This window comes from Chiloscyllium plagiosum, unplaced genomic scaffold (assembly GCF_037043375.1).
Source record: "Chiloscyllium plagiosum isolate Xiang-an unplaced genomic scaffold, Cpla_swu_hap1 HiC_scaffold_3, whole genome shotgun sequence".
In the NCBI taxonomy this organism is placed as follows: Eukaryota; Metazoa; Chordata; class Chondrichthyes; order Orectolobiformes; family Hemiscylliidae; genus Chiloscyllium; species Chiloscyllium plagiosum.
In genome coordinates this window covers 24,435,740-24,454,822 of record NW_028270141.1, presented here as the reverse complement: position 1 = coordinate 24,454,822, position 19,083 = coordinate 24,435,740, and the positions used below count along the sequence as shown (strand labels likewise).

The window sequence follows — 19,083 nt, the reverse complement described above, 5'->3', positions numbered from 1 at the left end:
GTCATTCTCCTATTATTCTACATTTACCCCTGAATAATGCACCTAACCTACACATCCCTGAACATTGTGAAAATCACACAATACCACATTATAGTCCAACAGGTTTAACTGGATACAGAACCTGTTGGACTATAACCTGGTGTGTGATTTTTGACTTTGTACACCCCAGTCCAACACTGGCATCTCCAAATCCGGAACGTTGTGGGCAATTTAGATCAGCCAATTGACCTAACCACCTGACTTGTTTAGTGATTAGATTAGGTAAAAACAATGACTGCAGATGCTGGAAACCAAATTCTGGATTGGAGTGGTGCTGGAAAAGCACAGCAGTTCAGGCAGCATCTGAGGAGCAGGAAAATCGATGTTTCGGGCAAAAGCTCTTCATCAGGAATAGAGGCAGAGTGCCTGCAGGGTGAAGAGATAAATGCCCTGCAGGGACTCTGCCTCTATTCCTGATGAAGGGCTTTTGCCCGAAACATCGATTTTCCTGCTCCTCAGATGCTGCCTGAACTGCTGTGCTTTTCCAGCACCACTCTAACAGTTTGGCCAGTAATAAGATTGTATTTCTTCTCCTGCACGCTCTGGATGAAATGATGCAAGGAGACAGCCCTGGTACCCAGTTACCATGGTAACTGTGTTACACATGCATGGAGTTCCATCATTCCTCATTCCGGCGGAGGGGGCGGGGCCTCCCGCTGCAGAAAAACTCTCGCGAGGCTTCATGCCTCCTCCCTCTCTCTTTCTCGGCCGCTCTTCTCCCAGGTTGGTGAGGGCGCCTTCGCGCTCCCCGTTGCCTTCCTCTAATAACCGCCGCCGATCCGCTCGATACGGGCGGCCGAGCGGTGGGGAACGGCCGGCGGGGCTGAGATGGATCAGATGCGAGTGTTCGTGCGGCCGGATGGCGGGGGTCTGAGGCGGTTTAATAACACACCGGCCCAGGGAAATGAGAGGGGAAGATGGAGGCTGACGGCAGGACTGAGGCTGCGCGGGTCGGGCGGTGGAACACGCGGCGCTCGAGGCACCCGCCGCGTGGTTCCCGGGCCCACGTTCCATTCTTGCCCACGGTGGGGTAGAGCAGCTGTCTGCAGGGAGGGTGTGCGCGCGTGGATTCCCCACTGCCCGGGCTCACGTTCCATCCTGCCCGCGGGGTGCAGTTGCGCCCCAGCTGCAGGGCCGGGCGCGCGATCCCCGGGCCCGCGTTCCATCCTGCAGCCCTTCCACTCACCGCTCCCAGACCCTTGCGCTTGACCGCCACATAACCAGGAAGTGGTTACTCCTGCTTTCTGCTAACGTGGATGCCGGGCCGTCAGGATGATTTCTCTTCTCCCCTACTTCACCCGATCGGGGTTTTGGGTTCTGGTTTTGTCGCCGCCCGTTCACCGAGACTGATTTTTTTTTATTTCTAACCCCCCCCCCCCCCCCCCCCATCCATTTCTTTATCAGAGACAGGCCATGTTCAGCAGCAGCGCCAAAATCGTGAAGCCTAATGGCGAAAAGCCGGACGAATTCGAGTCTGGCATTTCCCAGGTACGTCGGCACCATTTGCAAGATTTATTGAACGCTTTTGATGGATGTTAAAGTGAAATTAATATTTGAATTGCTTATCGCCAGACAAGCATTGAGTCACATGTAATGCAAGTGAGAGTTCACAACTTAAACCTGTACGATTGTCATTTGCCCCATAGTCACAGGTGAGGTGGCTGATGTGGTGCCACTATTTAAGGTGATAAGGAAAAGCCAGGGAGTCATAGACTAATTGAGCCTGACGTCGGTGGTGGGTGAGTTGTTGGAGGTAATCCTGAGAGACAGGGTTTACATGGATTTAGAAAGGCCAGAACTGATGGCTTTGTGCGTGGGAAGTCATGCCTCTCAAACTTGATTGCGTTTTTTGAAGGTGTGACAAATGAGGCTTGATGAGAGCAGAGCAGTAGATGTGATCTATATGGACTTCGGCAAAGTTCCTCATGGGACCCTGGTTAGCAAGGTTAGATCCTATAGAACACAACGAGAACTAGCCATTTGGATGCAGAACTGGCTTGAAGGTAGAAGGCATTGGGTGATGGTGCAGGGTTGCTTTTCAGACTGGAGGCCTGTGAGAAAGTGAGGGCTGCACATGCTGGAGTGCCAGAGTTGAAAATTGTGGTGCTGGAAAAACACAGCAGGCCAGGCAGCATCCGAGGAGCAGGAGAATCGACGTTTCGGGCATAAGCCCTCCTTCAGGAATGAGGCTGATGTGCCAAGCGGGCTGATAAAAGGTAGGGGGGGGAGGGAATTTGGGGGAGGGGCACTGGGAATATGATAGGTGGAGGGAGGTGATAGGCTGGAGAAGGGGGTGGGGGTGGAGAGGTCAGGAAAAAGATTGCAGGTCAAGAGGGCGGTGCTGAGTCTGAGGGTTGGGACTGAGATAAGATGGGGGGGAGGGGAAATGAGGAAGCTGGAGAAATCTATATTCATCCCCTGTGGTTGGAGAGTTCCTAGGTGGAAGATGACGTGCTCTTCCTCTAGGCGTCGTGTGGCCAGGGTCTGGTGATGGAGGAGGCCAAGGACCTACATGTCATTGGCGGAGTGGGAGGGGGAGTTAGTGTTCAGCCACGGGATGGTTGGGTTGGTTGGTGCGGGTGTCCCAGACGTGTTCCCTGAAAAGTTCCGCAAGTAGGCGGCCCCTCTCCCCAATGTAGAGGAGACCACATCGGATGCAGTAAATGATGTGTGTGGAGGCGCAGGTGAATTTGCGACGAATATAGAAGGATCCATTGGGGCCTTGGAGGGAGGTGAGGGGGGAGGTGTGGACACAAGTTTTGCACTTCTTGCGGTTTGCAGGGGAAGGTGTCAGGAGTGGAGGTTGGGTTGGTGGGGGGTGTGGACCTGACGAGGGAGTCGCGGAGGGAGTGGTCTTTCCTGAATGCTGATAGGGGTGGAGAGGGAAATATATCCCTGCTGGTGGGGTCTGTCTGGAGGTGGCGGAAATGACGGAGGATGATACGATGTATCCGGAGGTTGGTGGAGTGGAAGGTGAGGACCAGTGGGGTTCTGTCTTGGTGGCGATTGGAGGGGCGGGGTTCAAGGGTGGAGGTGCGGGCAGGGGAGGAGATGCGGTGGAGAGCATCGTTGACCACGTCGGAGGGGAAATAGCGGTCTTTGAAGAAGGAGGCCATTTGAGTTATTCGGTAGTAATCATTTGAGTCTACTACAAACCAACCGATTCCCACAGCTACCTGGATTCCACCTCCCATCCCCAGTAAAAACACCATCCCATATTCCCAATTCCTCCGTACCTGCTCCCAGGAGAACCAATTCCACTACTGAACAACTCAACTCGCCACCCCCTTCAAAGACCACAATTTACCCTCCGACGTGGTCGACGACGCTTTCTACCGCATCTCCTCCACTTCCCGCACCTCCGCCCTCGAACCCCGCACCTCCAATCGACACCAGGACAGAACCCCACTGGTCCTCACCTACCACCCCACCAACCTCCGGATACATCGTATCATCCTCCGTCACTTCCGCCACCTCCGGACAGACCCCACCACCAGGGATATATTTCCCTCTCCACCCCTATCATCATTCAGGAGAGACCACTGCCTCGTCAGGTCCACACCCCCCCACCAACCCAACTTCCACTCCCGGCACCTTCCCCTGCAACCGCAAGAAGTGCAAAACTTGCGCCCACACCTCCCTCCCTTACCTCCCTCCAAGGCCCCAATGGATCCTTCTATATCCGTCACAAATTCACCTGCACCTCCACACACACCATTTACTGCATCTGATGTGGTCTCCTCTACATTGGGGAGGCAGGCCGCCCACTTGCGGAACGTTTCAGGAAACACCTCTGGGACCCCCACACCAACCGCCCCGTGGCTGAACACTAACTCCCCCTCCCACTCCGCCAATGACATGCAGGTCCTTGGCCTCCTCCATCGCCAGACCCTGGCCACATGACGCCTGGAGGAAGAGCGCCTCATCTTCTGCCTAGGAACCTTCCAACCACACTGGATGAATGTAGATTTCTCCAGCTTCCTCATTTCCCCTCCCCCCACCTTATCTCAGTCCCAACCCTCAGATTCAGCACCGCCCTCTTGACCTGCAGTCTTCGTCCCGACTTCTCCGGCCCCTCACACTCGCCTCCTTCCACCTATCGTATTCCCAGCATCCCACCACCACCATTTATCTCAGCCCGTTTGCACACCAGCCTCATCCCTGAAGAAGAGCTCCTCGGATGCAGCCTGGCCTGCTGTGTTTTTCCAGCACCACATTTTTCAACTCTGGAGGCCTGTGACCGGTGGTGTGCCACAAGGATCAATGCTGTGTCCACTGCTTTTCATTATTTATATAAATGATTTAAATATGAACATAGGAGGTAAAGTTAGTATGTTTTCTGGTGACACCAAAATTGGAGGTGTAGTGGACAGCGAAGGTTACCCCTAATTGCAACGAGATCTTAATCAGGTCGGCCAATGGGCTGAGGAGTGGCAGATGAAGTTTAATTTAGATAAATGAGAGGTGCTGCGTTTTGGGAAAAGCAAATCAGAGCAGGACCTGGACACTTAATGGTAAGGTCCTCGGGAGTGTTGCTGAACTAAGACCTTAGAATGCAGGTTCATACTTCGGTGAAAATAGAGTAACAGGTAGATAGGATAGTGAAGGAGGCATTTTGTATGTTTTCTGTTATTGGACAGAGCATAGAGTGCAGGAGTTGGGAGGTCATGTTGCAGCTGTACAGGACATTAGTTCAGCCAGTTTTGGATATTGTGTGCAATTCTGGTCTCCTTCCTGTCGGATGTTGTGAAACGTGAAAGGGTTCAGAAAAGATTTACAAGGATGTTGCCAGGGTTGGAGGATTTGAGCTGTAGGGAGATGCTGAATAGGCTGGCGCTGTTTCCCAGAACATTGGAGGCTGAGGGGTGACCTTTATAGAGGTTTATAAAATCATGAGGGGAATGGATAGGATAAGTACACAAGATTTGTTTCCTGGGGTGGGGGAGTCCAGAACTAGAGGGCATAGGTTTAGGGTGAGGGGGAAAGATGAAAGGGACCTCAGAGGCAACTGTTTCATGCAGAGGGTTGTGCGTGTATGGAATGAGCTGCCAGAGGAAGTGGTGGAGGCTGGTACAATTGCAACATTTAAAAGGCATCTGGATGGTTATATGAATAGGAAGGGTTTAGAGGGATATGAGCCATGTGCTGGCCAATGGGACTAGATGAGGATAGGATATCTGGTTGGCATGGATGAGTTGGACATAAGGATCTGTTTCTGTGCTGTATATCTCTGATTATCTCCATGAACTAGTTCAGGTCTTTTCATCCACTTAAACCTTCAAACGTACATTGAATCTATTGTAATAATTTGTTTCTCTCCTGCTATCTTGGCAGAGACTTCCAGATCAATATGACTTCTTTAAGAATTTTGTAGCATCCTTCCTGTATATTGTGCTCAAAGTGTTAAATGTGTCTTCCCCCAAGTGCTTGTGCCATCAGCTGTTGGGTGTTGTTTTTCTTGATATGTAAACCTGTCAATCTTGCACAGTCCTGATTAAATCTTTTTTTCTGTTTGGCTACCTTTTGGTCTGGAAGGCTGTATAGTTAAAGAAAATGTCTTTCAGAACTTAACAGTCAAGACTGTTTAATTAACTGCTCAAGACTTTTTAATGGCGTCTCACCTTCCACTGTAGGCTCTTCTGGAGTTAGAAATGAATTCTGACCTGAAGGCTCAGTTACGAGAACTGAACATTACAGCTGCTAAGGTGAGTTTTTTTTTAAACAATTCATAGTCATACTGCATAGAAGCAGATCATTCAGTATAACTTGTCTATGGTTGACCAGTTTTCCTAAATTAAACTAACCCCATTTGCCTGCATTTGACCATATCCCTCTAAACCTTTCCGATTCATGTTGAAACTTTATTGCTGGAACAGCACAGCAGGTCAGGCAGCATCCAGGGAACAGGAGATTCGACGTTTCGGGCACAGGCCCTTCCTCAGGAATGACTCATGTACCTGCTCAAATGTAACTTGTACTCCTCTCTACTACAATCTCTGGCAGTTTGTTTCAAATACATACCAGCTTTGAATGTTTTTTTTTAAATATGAAAGGGGGAAAGAGAAAATGTAATATTTTATTGTAATTCTTGGCAGACCATCATGAGCTACTCCAAGGCTTTTCAAAATCCTGAGCCCTGGAAAACCACCAGTGAATTATATCTTTACTGTATTTATACCGAGCAATGCAATTGTAGTTACTCTCTCCTATCACTCTAAGGGACTGGTGACTTAAAAATACAATAGTTGAATTAAGTTTATTGGTAATGGTTTGCATCTTTTCTTTCCCTTCTCATTTTCGTTCTTTTTCCTGGCCATGCCTATTCGTTGTGATTTTTATGGTTCTACAGTTGTTTACTTTCTATACTACTAATAGCCAAATTTGGGTTATGCTGACTCACTAAGTAAATGCTTGAGTCCAGTTGGGATTTAGACCACCATAAGATCTACATGAACAAATTTAATATTGATCTTGTAAGTTTGTGATTGTGATTGAAAAAGCTACTGGGACCATGAGATGGGTGTTAAAATTAATAACAAGAGTTGAACTCTATAGATACATTTTAAAGGGAAGCTAATCAAAATTCACGTGAATGAGTTGGTTCACTATTCTTGATGTTGAAAATTATAGAAGTAATGCTACATTTGCAGCCGAAGTTGATGAAAGTAGTCCGAATGAGACCTGCAGTATGATTGTTTGTTGGATTAAAAATAATTCCCTCAATGGTCTGGGATCAATGTCTAGAAATAAACAAATATTCTCACATTATTCATAGACATTAGCATTGTTCATGTATAACACCAAAGCTTAAGACGATGATGTTAACAGTAAAGATCGAGGTGTGCTCAGAACCTGTTTTGGGACCACATAGTGATCAGGGTAGAAAAGGTGTAGTCCGATAGACTTCATTTAAGTAGATGAGTACAGCGAAGCTGTGCTGACACCAGAATTATTGTGCATAACAGATACTCAAAAAATTAGACTTACTTCCAGATTTAAAAACATTGTCATAACAACATTACAAGCTTGTGATCCGTTAACAAAAGGGTAGCTACTTGCAGAATCAGAAATGACCCTTTGAAATATCCTGGAAGAAGAAAGTTTAGAATATAGATTGTGAATGAATGCAAAATACATTAGAGTTTAGAGTCAAGGTTGAAGTAGATGGTATTGCACTGGAAGATGTAGATAAGTTGGTCTACGTGGGACAGATGGTAACTGAAGATGGCACATGTGATTCAGAAGTTAGAAGCATATGTAAATATTTTTGTGAAGGATTTGTGAGCAGATGGAAAACTGAAACTTGAACTTGAAGAAAACCTATTGATGCTGCATTTTTGTCTACTTGCTTGTATGCTTCAGAAACATGGATGGTAACTAATAGGAAATAGAGGCCTTTGAATTGTGGTTACTGAGAAGTATGCTAAAAGTTCTTTACATTGACGAAGACTAGTGAAGAGGAGCTTGAAGCAGCAAGAACAAATTATATCTAGAAAAGATAATGTCAGTGTTTCAGTCATTTGATCAAAGCTGAAAAAGTGCTATGTAAACCAAGTTATGTTTTTTTATTGTGGAAACTTGGTTGAATTGGTTTTGGAAGAAAGTTCCATTTAACGTGTTTTTTAAACAAACTATGCACTTCCAGGAAAGTGCATAGATGTTATTATGAATGATCTGCTTAAAAGGGGTTGGTGTCTTTGTTTTTATCAGTTCACGTTTGTACAAAAATTGAGTGCATTTTCAATGTTTCCTTTTAATTAGGAAATTGAAGTTGGCAGTGGCAGAAAAGCAATCATTATCTTTGTGCCAGTCCCCCAACTAAAGTCTTTTCAAAAGATACAAGTGCGACTAGTTCGAGAGCTTGAAAAAAAATTCAGTGGTAAACACGTTGTCTTCATTGCACAGGTAACATCAAAATTTTAAACTTGTTATAAAGTTTGGCTGTAGTACTATTCTAACCCTTTCTGCATAAGCTTATTAAAATACTTTTTTTTTCTTTTTAGAGGAGAATTTTGCCAAAGCCAACCAGGAAAAGTAGAAACAAGAATAAACAGAAGCGTCCCAGAAGGTGATTGTCCTGTTTTCATATTTTTTTACACTGGACGCAATATGCCAGCAGAAGTATTATTTGGTGTCATACCATAGGTTGATGGGGATATCCAATTAGAAGGCTGTTTCTTTTCCTGGGAAGTATGTGGCACAGGTGGATATAATCAGCTGAGTTGAATTTGGACATTGTCTCAAAGTCAGTCAATGTTTGATATTATGGAACATGATATGGTTTTGCTTTTTATCCTAAACACTTGTGTTTTATATAAATGTAGAAATTTTAGTTTGAAGCCATGTTGAAGTGTTGTGAAAAAAATGAGATGAATTTGGATGGCTTGTTCAAAACGCCAAAGCAAAGATGTAGACAAACTGTTTAATGAGTTTTATTATAACTAGAGGGTGAGAATAAATTATCCGAAGCTTATAAAGTTCAATATAAGTATTAGTGGAGGATTGATGTTTGGGAGTGTATTGACAACAGTGAAGGGCCAATAAAAACTGAACATGGCTCAAAGAAAGTGGGTTATTAAAGCAAAGGAGGCAGAATGTTGTAATTGTGACAGCTTTTACAAATATGAATGGAAGAGTAGTTAAAATAAACCCTGGTTCCTTGGAAGCAGGGGCGGAAGTAGCAGTTATGGGTAATGAGGAAATGGCTGACATTGAGCAAATGTTTGTTTACATCTTTTCAGAGAAAGAGCAAGTTGCATCCAGAAAGAGGATAACCTTGATACTTTAAAATGTTAATTAAAAATGTTTAAATTAAGAAATTAATATCCTTACTGGAAAGAAATAGTGGTGATATTTAAGGGATTGAAATCTGGCAATCCCATGACCTGATGCCTTGTAATCTAGGTTCTAAAAGAGGTATGGAATGCTGGAATGTAGGGTGCTTTGTTTGCAGTTTTTAAAATTGCCTAATTTCTCATGTCCAGCTTCCAGCTGTTGTAAATTAGCAAAGATGTGGCTTTTCAAGAAAGGCTGATTGAACACTTCATCGCTGCCTTTTCTCTATCCTATCTCCATAACATTTATGCTCTTGATAATCAGACATTTGACCAGTCTCCAAATCAGTCCCTTACCTCTTGAAAACATTTTCCTCATGACACAGGCTCCTGCTTGACTTTGTATTATCCACAAAATATCACATTTGGTCTTCACATCCAAAGCATTGATGTGCAGCAGTCCCCCTACCTGTGGGGGTTACGTTCCGGAACCTACCGTGGATAGCAGTGAACCCGTTCATTCTAATGGGAAATTACCTTCCTGGCAGCCTCCTGGTCCCTGGTGTTGGAACTATTCCTTTTATATGTTCTGGCTGTGGTAAACCATGGATAAGTGAAACCATGGAAAGCGATTCTACAGATATGGGGATTACCCTGTATACAGAGGAACCTCGATCATCCTGATGTCATCGGTGGCAAGTATTTTGTTCAGATAATGAAATACTGAATAAACTGATGTCGGATAACAATTTAGCCAAGCTTTGGACCATGTGATCTTGTTTGGATAATCCAAAATTCAGATAATCAAGGTTTCTCTGTATTGTGACCAGCTGGGGATCATGTTTTTAAACTATGATTTAATGGCAGTGACCAGCAGGACAATGTGAGATTTACCCATTTTGTTCCTGCTGCCTGTTAACCATCTATTAATCCATACCAAAACATGACATGCTATACATGTAATTTTGCTATCTAAAAGTTCAAATATACTACGTTTGTCAAATCTTTATCAATTTTGTTATTAACATCCTCAAATAAACCCTCCATATTGTCAGAGACACTCTTCTATTCTTAAATCCATGTTGACTGTGCCCAATCTGATCACTTTCATGTGAGTGTCCATTTATCAAGTCCCTTATAATAAATTCCAACATTTTCCCTACTTCTGATGCAAGGCTGACAGACTTGTTCTTTGTTTGTTTCCTTAATCTTGTTTAAAATAATGGGGTGACATGTGCAAGCTTCCAATTTGCAGGAATCATTCCAGAATCCGACATTTTGGAAGAGGATCACTAAAGTATTGACAATCTCTAAGCACAGTCTACATCTCAGTGTTGAGGAAGATTAGTTCCCAAGAGTTTATCAACTTGCGGTCCCATTAATTTCTCCAGTAAAATTCATACTAATAACTTCTTTCTCCTTTGTTACTTGGACCTCTCATATCTCAGGTTTTTGTATTTTCCTCAGTCATCATTTAGCTGTTACTTCTGTCTTCCCCATTTTAATTTCTCTTGACTCTGCTTTTATTGGACCCCCAGTTGGCTTAGCCAAACATTCCCTATACATGCTCAAAACAAAACCGGCTATAAAAGTTTTTATGCTGCTAGATTGGACTTGTATTCTATGCATCCTTTCCTTCTGGTTCTTGATCCTCTTTGTTATTTATTAACCTCCTGATAATCAGATTTATTATAATTTTGTGCCATATTAAAGATTGCCCAATGTCTACATACAGTCAACCTTTTAATGCAATTTCCCAATCCAACTTAGTCAGCTTATGCCTCATGCTTTTATAATTTCCCCAGTACAGATTTAACACCCTTGCATTAGAATAAGATACCTCTCTTTCAAACAATATACAATTCTATCATATTGTGGTTATTCATCTTTGGAGGTTTTTTGTAACAATTATCAATTTGACATCTTCTTTATGTAATGGTCCAAAATGGTCTGTGTTCTAATTGGCTGTTCAACATGCTCTAGAAAGCCATTCTTAAGACACTCTGGAATCTTGTCCTCAGATTTAATCTGAAAAATGTGTTGCTGGAAAAGTGCAGCAGGTCAGGCAGCATCCAAGTAACAGGAGAATCGACGTTTTGGGGCATAAGCTTCCTCATTCCTGAAGAAGGGCTTATGCCCGAAACGTCGATTCTCCTGCTCCTTGGATGCTGCCTGACCTGCTGCGCTTTTCCAGCAACATATTTTTCAGCTCTGATCTCCAGCATCTGCAGTCCTCACTTTCTCCTTAGATTTAATGTGGGTTTATCCAGTCGATATACCAGATTAAAGTCACCCATGATATCTAGAATACATGCTTCGTGCTTTGATCCTCCCTATTTGTTTCATTGTCTAATTGCCGCTATTAACAATTTGTGCTTCCTTGTGATGTTTTTATTCCACACGATTTTTTCTGATCTAAGATCCACCCTTACAAATATACTGATCCCATCTTGGATTATCACCTCAATTTATTTTCCTTCTTTAAAGTCATACTGCACTCAGTGTTAACTGTTCCTCTCTCCACAGATGCTACTGAATTATTCCTGCATTTTGTATGTTTGTTCAGATTTCCAGCCTCCAAAGTATTTTGCTTGTGTCCTTTTCCTCTTTTCTTAAACAGAGACTATTATTTAATATTCTCTTCCCGGCTGTGAACATGCAGCCATGTTTTCATACAGGCAATTGCATCATCACATCTACCTGTATTTGTACATTTACACTATCTTGTTGTGAATGTCGTGTACCTTTAGGCAGAGTGCCGTTATTTTTATCTCTGTGCCATTTGAATTTCACGGCATTCTCAATGCTTGGCTTGTCTCCCTTTACAACTTTACTTCACCTTTACTCCCAGTTTGGGTTACCCCTCAGGTTCCTGGCCTTTGACAAGCTAGTTCAAACTAGCCCCAGTAGCAAAACTCACTGCAAGGATATCGGTCCTACACCTACTAAAAATGTAACCTGTCTGGTTTGTATAAGCCACTGACTCAAATCTGATGCCTACCCTCCCTCCTACATCAATTCTCCAGCCCCATTCCATCATCTCTTGCTAACTAGCCTGTGACAATGGAATAATACCGTGTTTACTGCTCCTGAGGTCATTTTTAAAAATTTCTTTCTTGACTGACTGCCTGAACTCTTCTCCTCCTAACTATCTCCTCACTAATATGGACTGTGACTTTTGGGATTTTCTCCTACCCTAAAAGGAGGGGACCTGGAACCAGGAAGGCAATCCGTCATCATTCTGGAGTAGAAGCATCTGTTTGATCCCTGACTTAGAGAATGTCCTTCCATCAATTCCTTCCCTCCCTCACTCACTCACACTTTCTCTCAAACAGCTGAGACACCCTTGACGCTGTGGACTTGGTCGTGCTTGTACTTCACTGAGAAGCCGTTACCTTCAAACGGCATACTGTTTGGCAAGCCCAGTAAATTCCAGTGACTGCTGCCTGGTTTTTCGATACGGTCTGTCAAACAACCCCCGACCCCAAAGTACGTTCCTAAATTTTCTACTTACAAAGTTGTCTGCCTCATCGATGCATAACATGGACTCCAACCATTGCTCAAGTTTTGAAACTCTGATCTCAGGGCGTGTAGCCGTTGATGATTGCTGCAAATGTTTGTCTGATACAAATGGTACATCTCTGATATCACACCCCCACTGTTCTTGTCCCCACTGACTTGCTATGAAAATTTACTTAAACTCGTTTTTACTTAACATTTCATTCATATATTGAGTGTGAATAACTAGTTAGTTTTCTGCAATGCGTAGTCTCCAGAAAGGTGTTTATATATTTATTCATTATGATGTCAGTTTGTGATTTGTAAATATTTTGTTTTCTTTGAACTTTTAAATTTTGACCTAGTGGCATAAGGGGCTTTCTGTTTCTGAAGGTGTTTAGTTATTAACTTGGAAATGTTTCTATTGCTGTGTTGACTTCTTTTAAGACTGTGTTTGATAGAAATTTCCTGCCGAATAATTTTTTGTTTCTTCACCATGAGTAATTTTTTTCTTCTTTACCATGAGATAATTTTATATGCAAATGTAAATAGTGTCGTGCATTGAGCCTTCACATTTTAAATTTTTCTTTTCGGTGAAAGTGTGTTCAGGGGAAATAGCCATAGCATGAAAATACCTTTTATGTTTCAGTTGGAACTGAAGCTGGATGGTGTGCAGTAATTCTTTCTGAGAAAGAGGAGATAGTTTAGAATTATTTTGAACTAGGTTATCTTGGTGTGAGGAGTATAGTCAAAGTTGCAGACCAGAAGTGTGTTGCTAAAATTCTGAAAGGGTTATTTGAAGCTGAACAATGAACCTTCAAGTGAATCATTGCAATTTACCTGAGATTTAAGATATATACAGAGGAACCTCGATGATCTGAAGGACACCGGGTGGGGGGGAGTATTTTGTTCAGTTAATCGAATGCTGAATAACACAGTTTAGCCAAGTGTCGGGACCATGCGATCTTGCCGCATAATCGGATGGCGGGCAATCAAGGTTCTTTTGTATAATGGTTTTAACGTTTATGGGCGCAGAGTAACATTCCAAAATCAACTTGATAATGAAGTTTAATGTTTTAGTTTTCTCACTGATTAACTTTACCTGTATGGAAGCCAGTCTTAAAAAAAAGTCTTCAATCCTCACATTGAGTGTTTAACTACAAATATTTGCTTTCAGCCGTACATTGACTGCCGTGCATGATGCCATTCTTGAAGACTTGGTTTTCCCCAGTGAAATTGTGGGCAAGAGAATTCGTGTGAAACTGGATGGTACAAGGCTAATCAAAGTACATTTGGACAAAGCACAACAGAACAATGTAGAACACAAAGTGAGTTTCATTTCAAACAGTCATGCACATGCACCATGCTACGTTCTATCTGTGTAACTTGTTACTGTGCATTTATGAGGAATATTCTCAAGTTTTTGACTTGATTTCCAAGTGTTCTCCTCCTAATTTAATATTTAGTTAGGATAATTCTGCTTAGGTTTTACTGCTATTAAATGTATGCTTATTGAAACTTCAATTTTTAATGTGGGTAAGCAAGGGTTGAATTTTCTCCAGCAGTCTTGTACCATATGTTTCTGGAATGCTAAGTACAATGATAACATGGTTCTTTCCCACATTATTGGGTATTCTGTTGTCAGGCATTAGACTGCATCCTGAATGTTCCTGATACTGATTCTTTGAAAGCATAACAGGGAGGTAACTGTTGCAAAATATTTGGGTTTTTGAAATTATATGTATTGTACCTTTCTGAGTTGTCTGATACTGTCGTTGATTTGTAAATGGTTTGTAAGTTTTATTAAATAAAAAGAACAGTGTCTGCTGGAAATCTGAAAAGAAAACAAAGAGAAACTGAGCAGGTCCTGCAGTATCTGTGCAGAGAAAACTGGGTCAGTGTTTTGAGTCTGGTGATCTGTCTTTAGAACTTCTAAAGAAGAGTCACGAGACTTGAAATCTTAACTTTGAGGTGAAGCGATGGCCTAGTGCTATTATTGCTAGACTATAATCCAGAGACCCAGGGAATGTTCTGAGGACCTGGGTTCAAATCTGCCATGGCAGATGTTGGAATTTGAAATCCAATTTTTTTTTTTCTTCCGTGGTGACCATGAAGCCATTGCCGATTTGTGGAAGGGAATGCCGTTTGGTTCATTGTCCTTTTTTAAGGAAGGATGCTGCCATTCTTATTTTGTCTAGCCTACATGTGACCCCAGCTCCATTGTATTGTGATTGAATCTGAACAAATAGTCATAGACAGTAAATGCTGGTCTGGTCAGTGACATCTGCATCTCGTGACTGGAATTTGAAAAAGATTTCTTCCGTTTGATATTGAGAAGGCCAAAACCACAAACCTTACTTAGCTACTGATTTCATATTGCTTCCTTGTGACTGTTCAGGCTGAATCAGGCCACTGTCAACCCTTTGTAACACAGTTGATCTTTGTGAGCTTCCAGCCACGAGTCTGTGCCAGCATGTTTTGCTCCTCTACTAGACCCCCTCCATGAAAAAACTTCATCTTTGAAAACTTTGCCATTGTCATTACTTGCATCAAGTCCTGCTTACCAACCACTCCTGTGTTTGTGATATATATTGGCTGTTAGTCAGACCCCGTGTTGCTTTCAGATTCATCAATGGCTTCAAGCCTCCCTATCTCTCCCAGTGCTGCATCGCTTGGAGTTCTGGCTCTGTAAATATCCTAACTGTAACTATTCCACAAATAGTTACTGTGCCTCCAGCTATTGTAAGCTTAGAGCTTTGGAATTCTCTCCCATCTCCTTGAGTAGTCTTTTGGCCATCTTCCCCAGTATGTGTAATATGGTTTGATGTTACATGTTGCTTTTGTGGTAAGGTAAAATCACCAGAGAACCATATGGCTGTGCTCTCATTTAAAGAGAGATGACTGGTGGTGAGTTAGCCTGTCACAAGCGTGGTGATGTTAGATGGTATGGTGATTGAACTGCACTGTTGAGGTCACTGTAATGCAAACCAGCTAACTGAACTATCTGGCACCCATGTTGTGTTATAGTGTTCCAGGGTGTGCCTCAAGATGGTTTTCTGATCCCCCGTTCAGATTTGTTTTTGCACTTCGAGTAGGTGGAAATTGAACTCTTGCCTTTTGGCCCAGAGCTAGGGATACTACCACTACACCTCAAGGCCCAATATGAATTACCTTGAAATGCTCTTTACTGACACAATTAGATATTTTGGTCTGCCAGGTAGGTTGAATCCAACTACTTGGGCCAAGATAGACAAATGCGCAGAAATGCTTAATTTAGTTATTGAGAATTCTGTACACCCAGTAGGAAGTGTACACTTCCTCATTTGTTGGAACACTCTACTGGAATTCTGAGCCAGTTTGCTAATATATACCCCAGTTTTACTTGGTTCAACTGTGCAAATTTGAAGGAAAGAGGCTGGTTTATGTGCTAGTTGATCCACCCTCTTGTTAGCACTTTAGAGTTAGGAAGGGCTGAACCTCCAGTGACTGTTTGTGAATTAGGTTGATTGATTAATTATTGACAGAGTATTGTGGACTTCTTTTCCTCGTTTTATTACCAAGTATGCTTCAATTGACTTGATTCTGAAGATGTAACTGCCTTCTTTAAATTAAGGTGTCTTTGCTGTATTCCTGACCTATTCCCTCTGTTCCCAGACCAAGTTGAGGAATGACTAATTGGTAGTAAGCTAACCAACAATACGTGTATTAAGTCCTCAAAGTGCCTACTAGAACTGTAGTTTTCCATCCCTGAAGGGTAGAACGTGATGTTTTTGAAAGTAGCTTTTCATAAGCACTGCTGTTGTTGTGTATTGGGATGTGAGAAAAGGATTTTGAATTAATTTCATCCAGAACAATTCTTAGTTGTTTTTTCACTAACTTGTTGTTTTGGTATTTGACAGATTTCTTTTTGTTCTTCCCCAGGTGGATACATTTTCAGCTGTCTACAAGAAGCTAACTGGCAAGGATGTTGTATATGAATTCCCAGAGTTCCAACTGTAAATTGTAAAGAATGGCCTAAATAAAAAAAAGTCAATACTGCCTTTGTGGTTGTGCTCATGCTGTTAAGATTGCAGAGATGTTTGGTTTCACTCCTTTAATTGAATCAGTCTCATTCTTGTTGCATCTGGCTCCTGTTTATTTTAAACCTTCGAGGAATGTTTCCATGTAAATGTAACTACAGTCAGTTCTTCTATAATGTGGGGCTGCACTAGAATGCAACCATTGCATTATAGAAGAATTTATGCTTTAGAAACAACAAGTATTGGCGCTGCAATTGTGTTACAGCCAATACACTCTTTCTAAAGTGCAAATTTTTAAAATGTGTCCCTAATTCAGTTGTGTTACAGCGAATTTGTGTTGACAAAACATACGTTATAACAGAATGACATGTACAATGTTTGTCCTACTGCAGTTATGTTAATGGTGGGATATGTAGTAATGGTAATGCTGTTGAATATTGGGGAGGTGTTTAATTGGAGTTTGTTGTTTGTGTCTCATTGGTGCTTTGCTGATGTTTCTCACCACGTATGAGCTGGATGTCTAAATGCGTCTGGTCATGGAGCTGAGCCTGGTTTCTGAAATTTCACATTTTAATACCTCAGTGAGCAGATATGAAAACTTACAATGGAGTTAGTTAAGAAGCTAGCTGCTGTATTTACTTTGGTTAACCCCAAACAAAACAGTACTCTTGTTTTTAGTGATGTAATGTTTCTACATCGTTTTCCACACTCCATTCCTTGATTCCAAGAACATTAGCCCCAGAGGATGTTAGGGGTTCTCATTGGAGGGAGAGAGAGAGAGACCACTGGTATTGGTTTAATCTGAAGGTCATCATGCCTCTGTTGAGGTTGAAGAAGCAGACCTTTTGTGGGAATGTCTGCCGGTCAGGCGTTGAATCCATGCATCACAAATCACCTGTTCCACCAATTGAGCACGAGCTGTGTGGTGGACAGCACAAAGCTGGTACAAGCATAATATGCACATGATTTGTAAACCTCTCTTTGGGGGATGTTTAGTGAAAAATCTAATTCTTCCTTTGCTTTCCTGTTTGTGCCATGTTCATCCTTTTAGGTATTGGCTCTCACTAGAGTTGCCATTCTTCCATTTTAAAGTTTAGTATTTTGGGGGAGAGATCGGGTTGGGTGCAGTTCTACCTTCAGTAACTTTACTGTGAAAAATGTGGGCTAAGAGGTCTCTAGGTTGATATACAAACCAGGTCTTATGTTCACATGGAATGTAGAGTGACATTTATTATCTGAATGGTGTGAAATCCATTTCATTTTCAATGTTTTCTCAACTCAACACCAGTGCTGCTTTTAGCACTGCGGCTCTCAACTATTCCGTTACCTTCACTTCTCCATTCGCTCCTTGTTAAAACACAACATGTCAGTAACCTAGGGGTTGACAGATTGCCCTCTGTGACCTCCACCTTGATGATTTTACTGAACGTCCCCTACTTCTGGTAGCATGTTCCAGGCACCTACAACCCTCTGATGCATTTAAAATAAAACTTGCCTTGCACATCTTTTTCACCTTAAACCCTACGCCCCTATATTTGATTTTTCCACCCTGGGGAAAAGACTGCAAATATTACCACTTAAGGCACCTGACTGTCTCATCTAAGACCAAAGTTTTGAACTGGAGAGTGCTGTATTTCATGGTGCCATGCTAGCAGGAGAAACTTCATTTCCATGCAGAAGTCCTGGGTTAAAACTTAAAACTCTTAAACACACAAGCAAGAGTGGTACCAGTTGAACTATGGCTGAGCAAGTCTGTCTGCTGTGCTCTCACAGCAAAAGGTACAAGAGCAGCAATGTCATGAGAATACCATCGCCAAACTTGCACCAAGTAACAAATAACGCACCCAACGTAATTGTGGGCGACAAATCAAAACGACTGCAATAGCTTGCATCAAAGATCTACCACTTCCACCTCAATACTATTATGAATAGTCACCAATTTGCCCAACTTCACTGCCATGGACGAAGCAAATGTTAAGTCCACATTCAGGAATTATTCATTAAATGTGGTATTAGTTTTTCTCAGAACTGAGATTCCAGAAAAATGGGCAGGGATCTATTTTCAAACAGTTAACACGTTTTCTTTTATTAAAGCTGATTTTGAATTGTTTTTAATCCACCTGTTCAAATATGACGCATCTCAGTGCAGGTGGGACTTGAACCTGGTCCACGGGTAGAGGAAAATATTTTAATCAACATGTTCAGACATGTTATGACACACCTGTAGCAGGTGAAATTTGAACCGTGATTTCAGGTCTCACAGGTAGGCACAGTATCACTACACCACAAGCCATCAAAGTCTCCAATCACTTGCAGTTTACGCTAAATTTAGTTTTTATTTTATTGATAGTTTCAAACTATTCCAACAGGAATATTTTTGGTTAATTCGAGAGGGCATTCAGGAATGCGAGGGTATTGATACAAGTACATCCAAAATTGAAGTTTTAAAGGGAGCATGCTTTTGGCTTTTTAAAAATGTTTTTCCCAATTTGAGGGGATTACAAGCCAAATTTGTCAATAGCTTTTATTTTGATGATTCAGCAACAGCAACAAATTTACTGTTCGAGGGTGATGGGATACTCCCCGTTTTCCTGGGTGAGTGCAACTCTCACAACACTTCAGTCTGATGTGATCCAGGACAAGGCAGACCACTTGATATTTTTTGTTTTTCAAATCCCTTTGAGGGATGTGGGTCTCTGGCTAGGTCAGCATTTATTGTCCATCCCTAATTGCTCAGTGCACTATTCAGAGAT

General features: G+C 42.4%; 1 protein-coding gene across 1 annotated transcript; it reads left to right on the top strand.

Moving 5' to 3' along the window:
* Positions 1-1,443: 1,443 nt before the first annotated feature.
* rps7 (ribosomal protein S7) lies at positions 1,444-16,349 on the top strand. Its single transcript, XM_043678582.2, has 6 exons — positions 1,444-1,527; positions 5,673-5,744; positions 7,801-7,944; positions 8,043-8,107; positions 13,489-13,639; positions 16,233-16,349. The coding sequence occupies exons 1-6, from the start codon at positions 1,453-1,455 to the stop codon at positions 16,308-16,310; spliced, it is 585 nt and encodes a 194-aa protein (XP_043534517.1). The 5' UTR covers positions 1,444-1,452; the 3' UTR covers positions 16,311-16,349.
* Positions 16,350-19,083: the final 2,734 nt, after the last annotated feature.

Excerpts from the sequence above, each read along its gene's own strand:
- rps7 (XM_043678582.2), top strand. The coding sequence starts at position 1,453 with ATGTTCAGCAGCAGCGCCAAAATCGTGAAGCCTAATGGCGAAAAGCCG. Across the intron at positions 1,528-5,672 it reads TCGAGTCTGGCATTTCCCAG|GCTCTTCTGGAGTTAGAAAT; the intron begins GTACGTCGGCAC and ends CTTCCACTGTAG. Across the intron at positions 5,745-7,800 it reads TGAACATTACAGCTGCTAAG|GAAATTGAAGTTGGCAGTGG; the intron begins GTGAGTTTTTTT and ends CCTTTTAATTAG.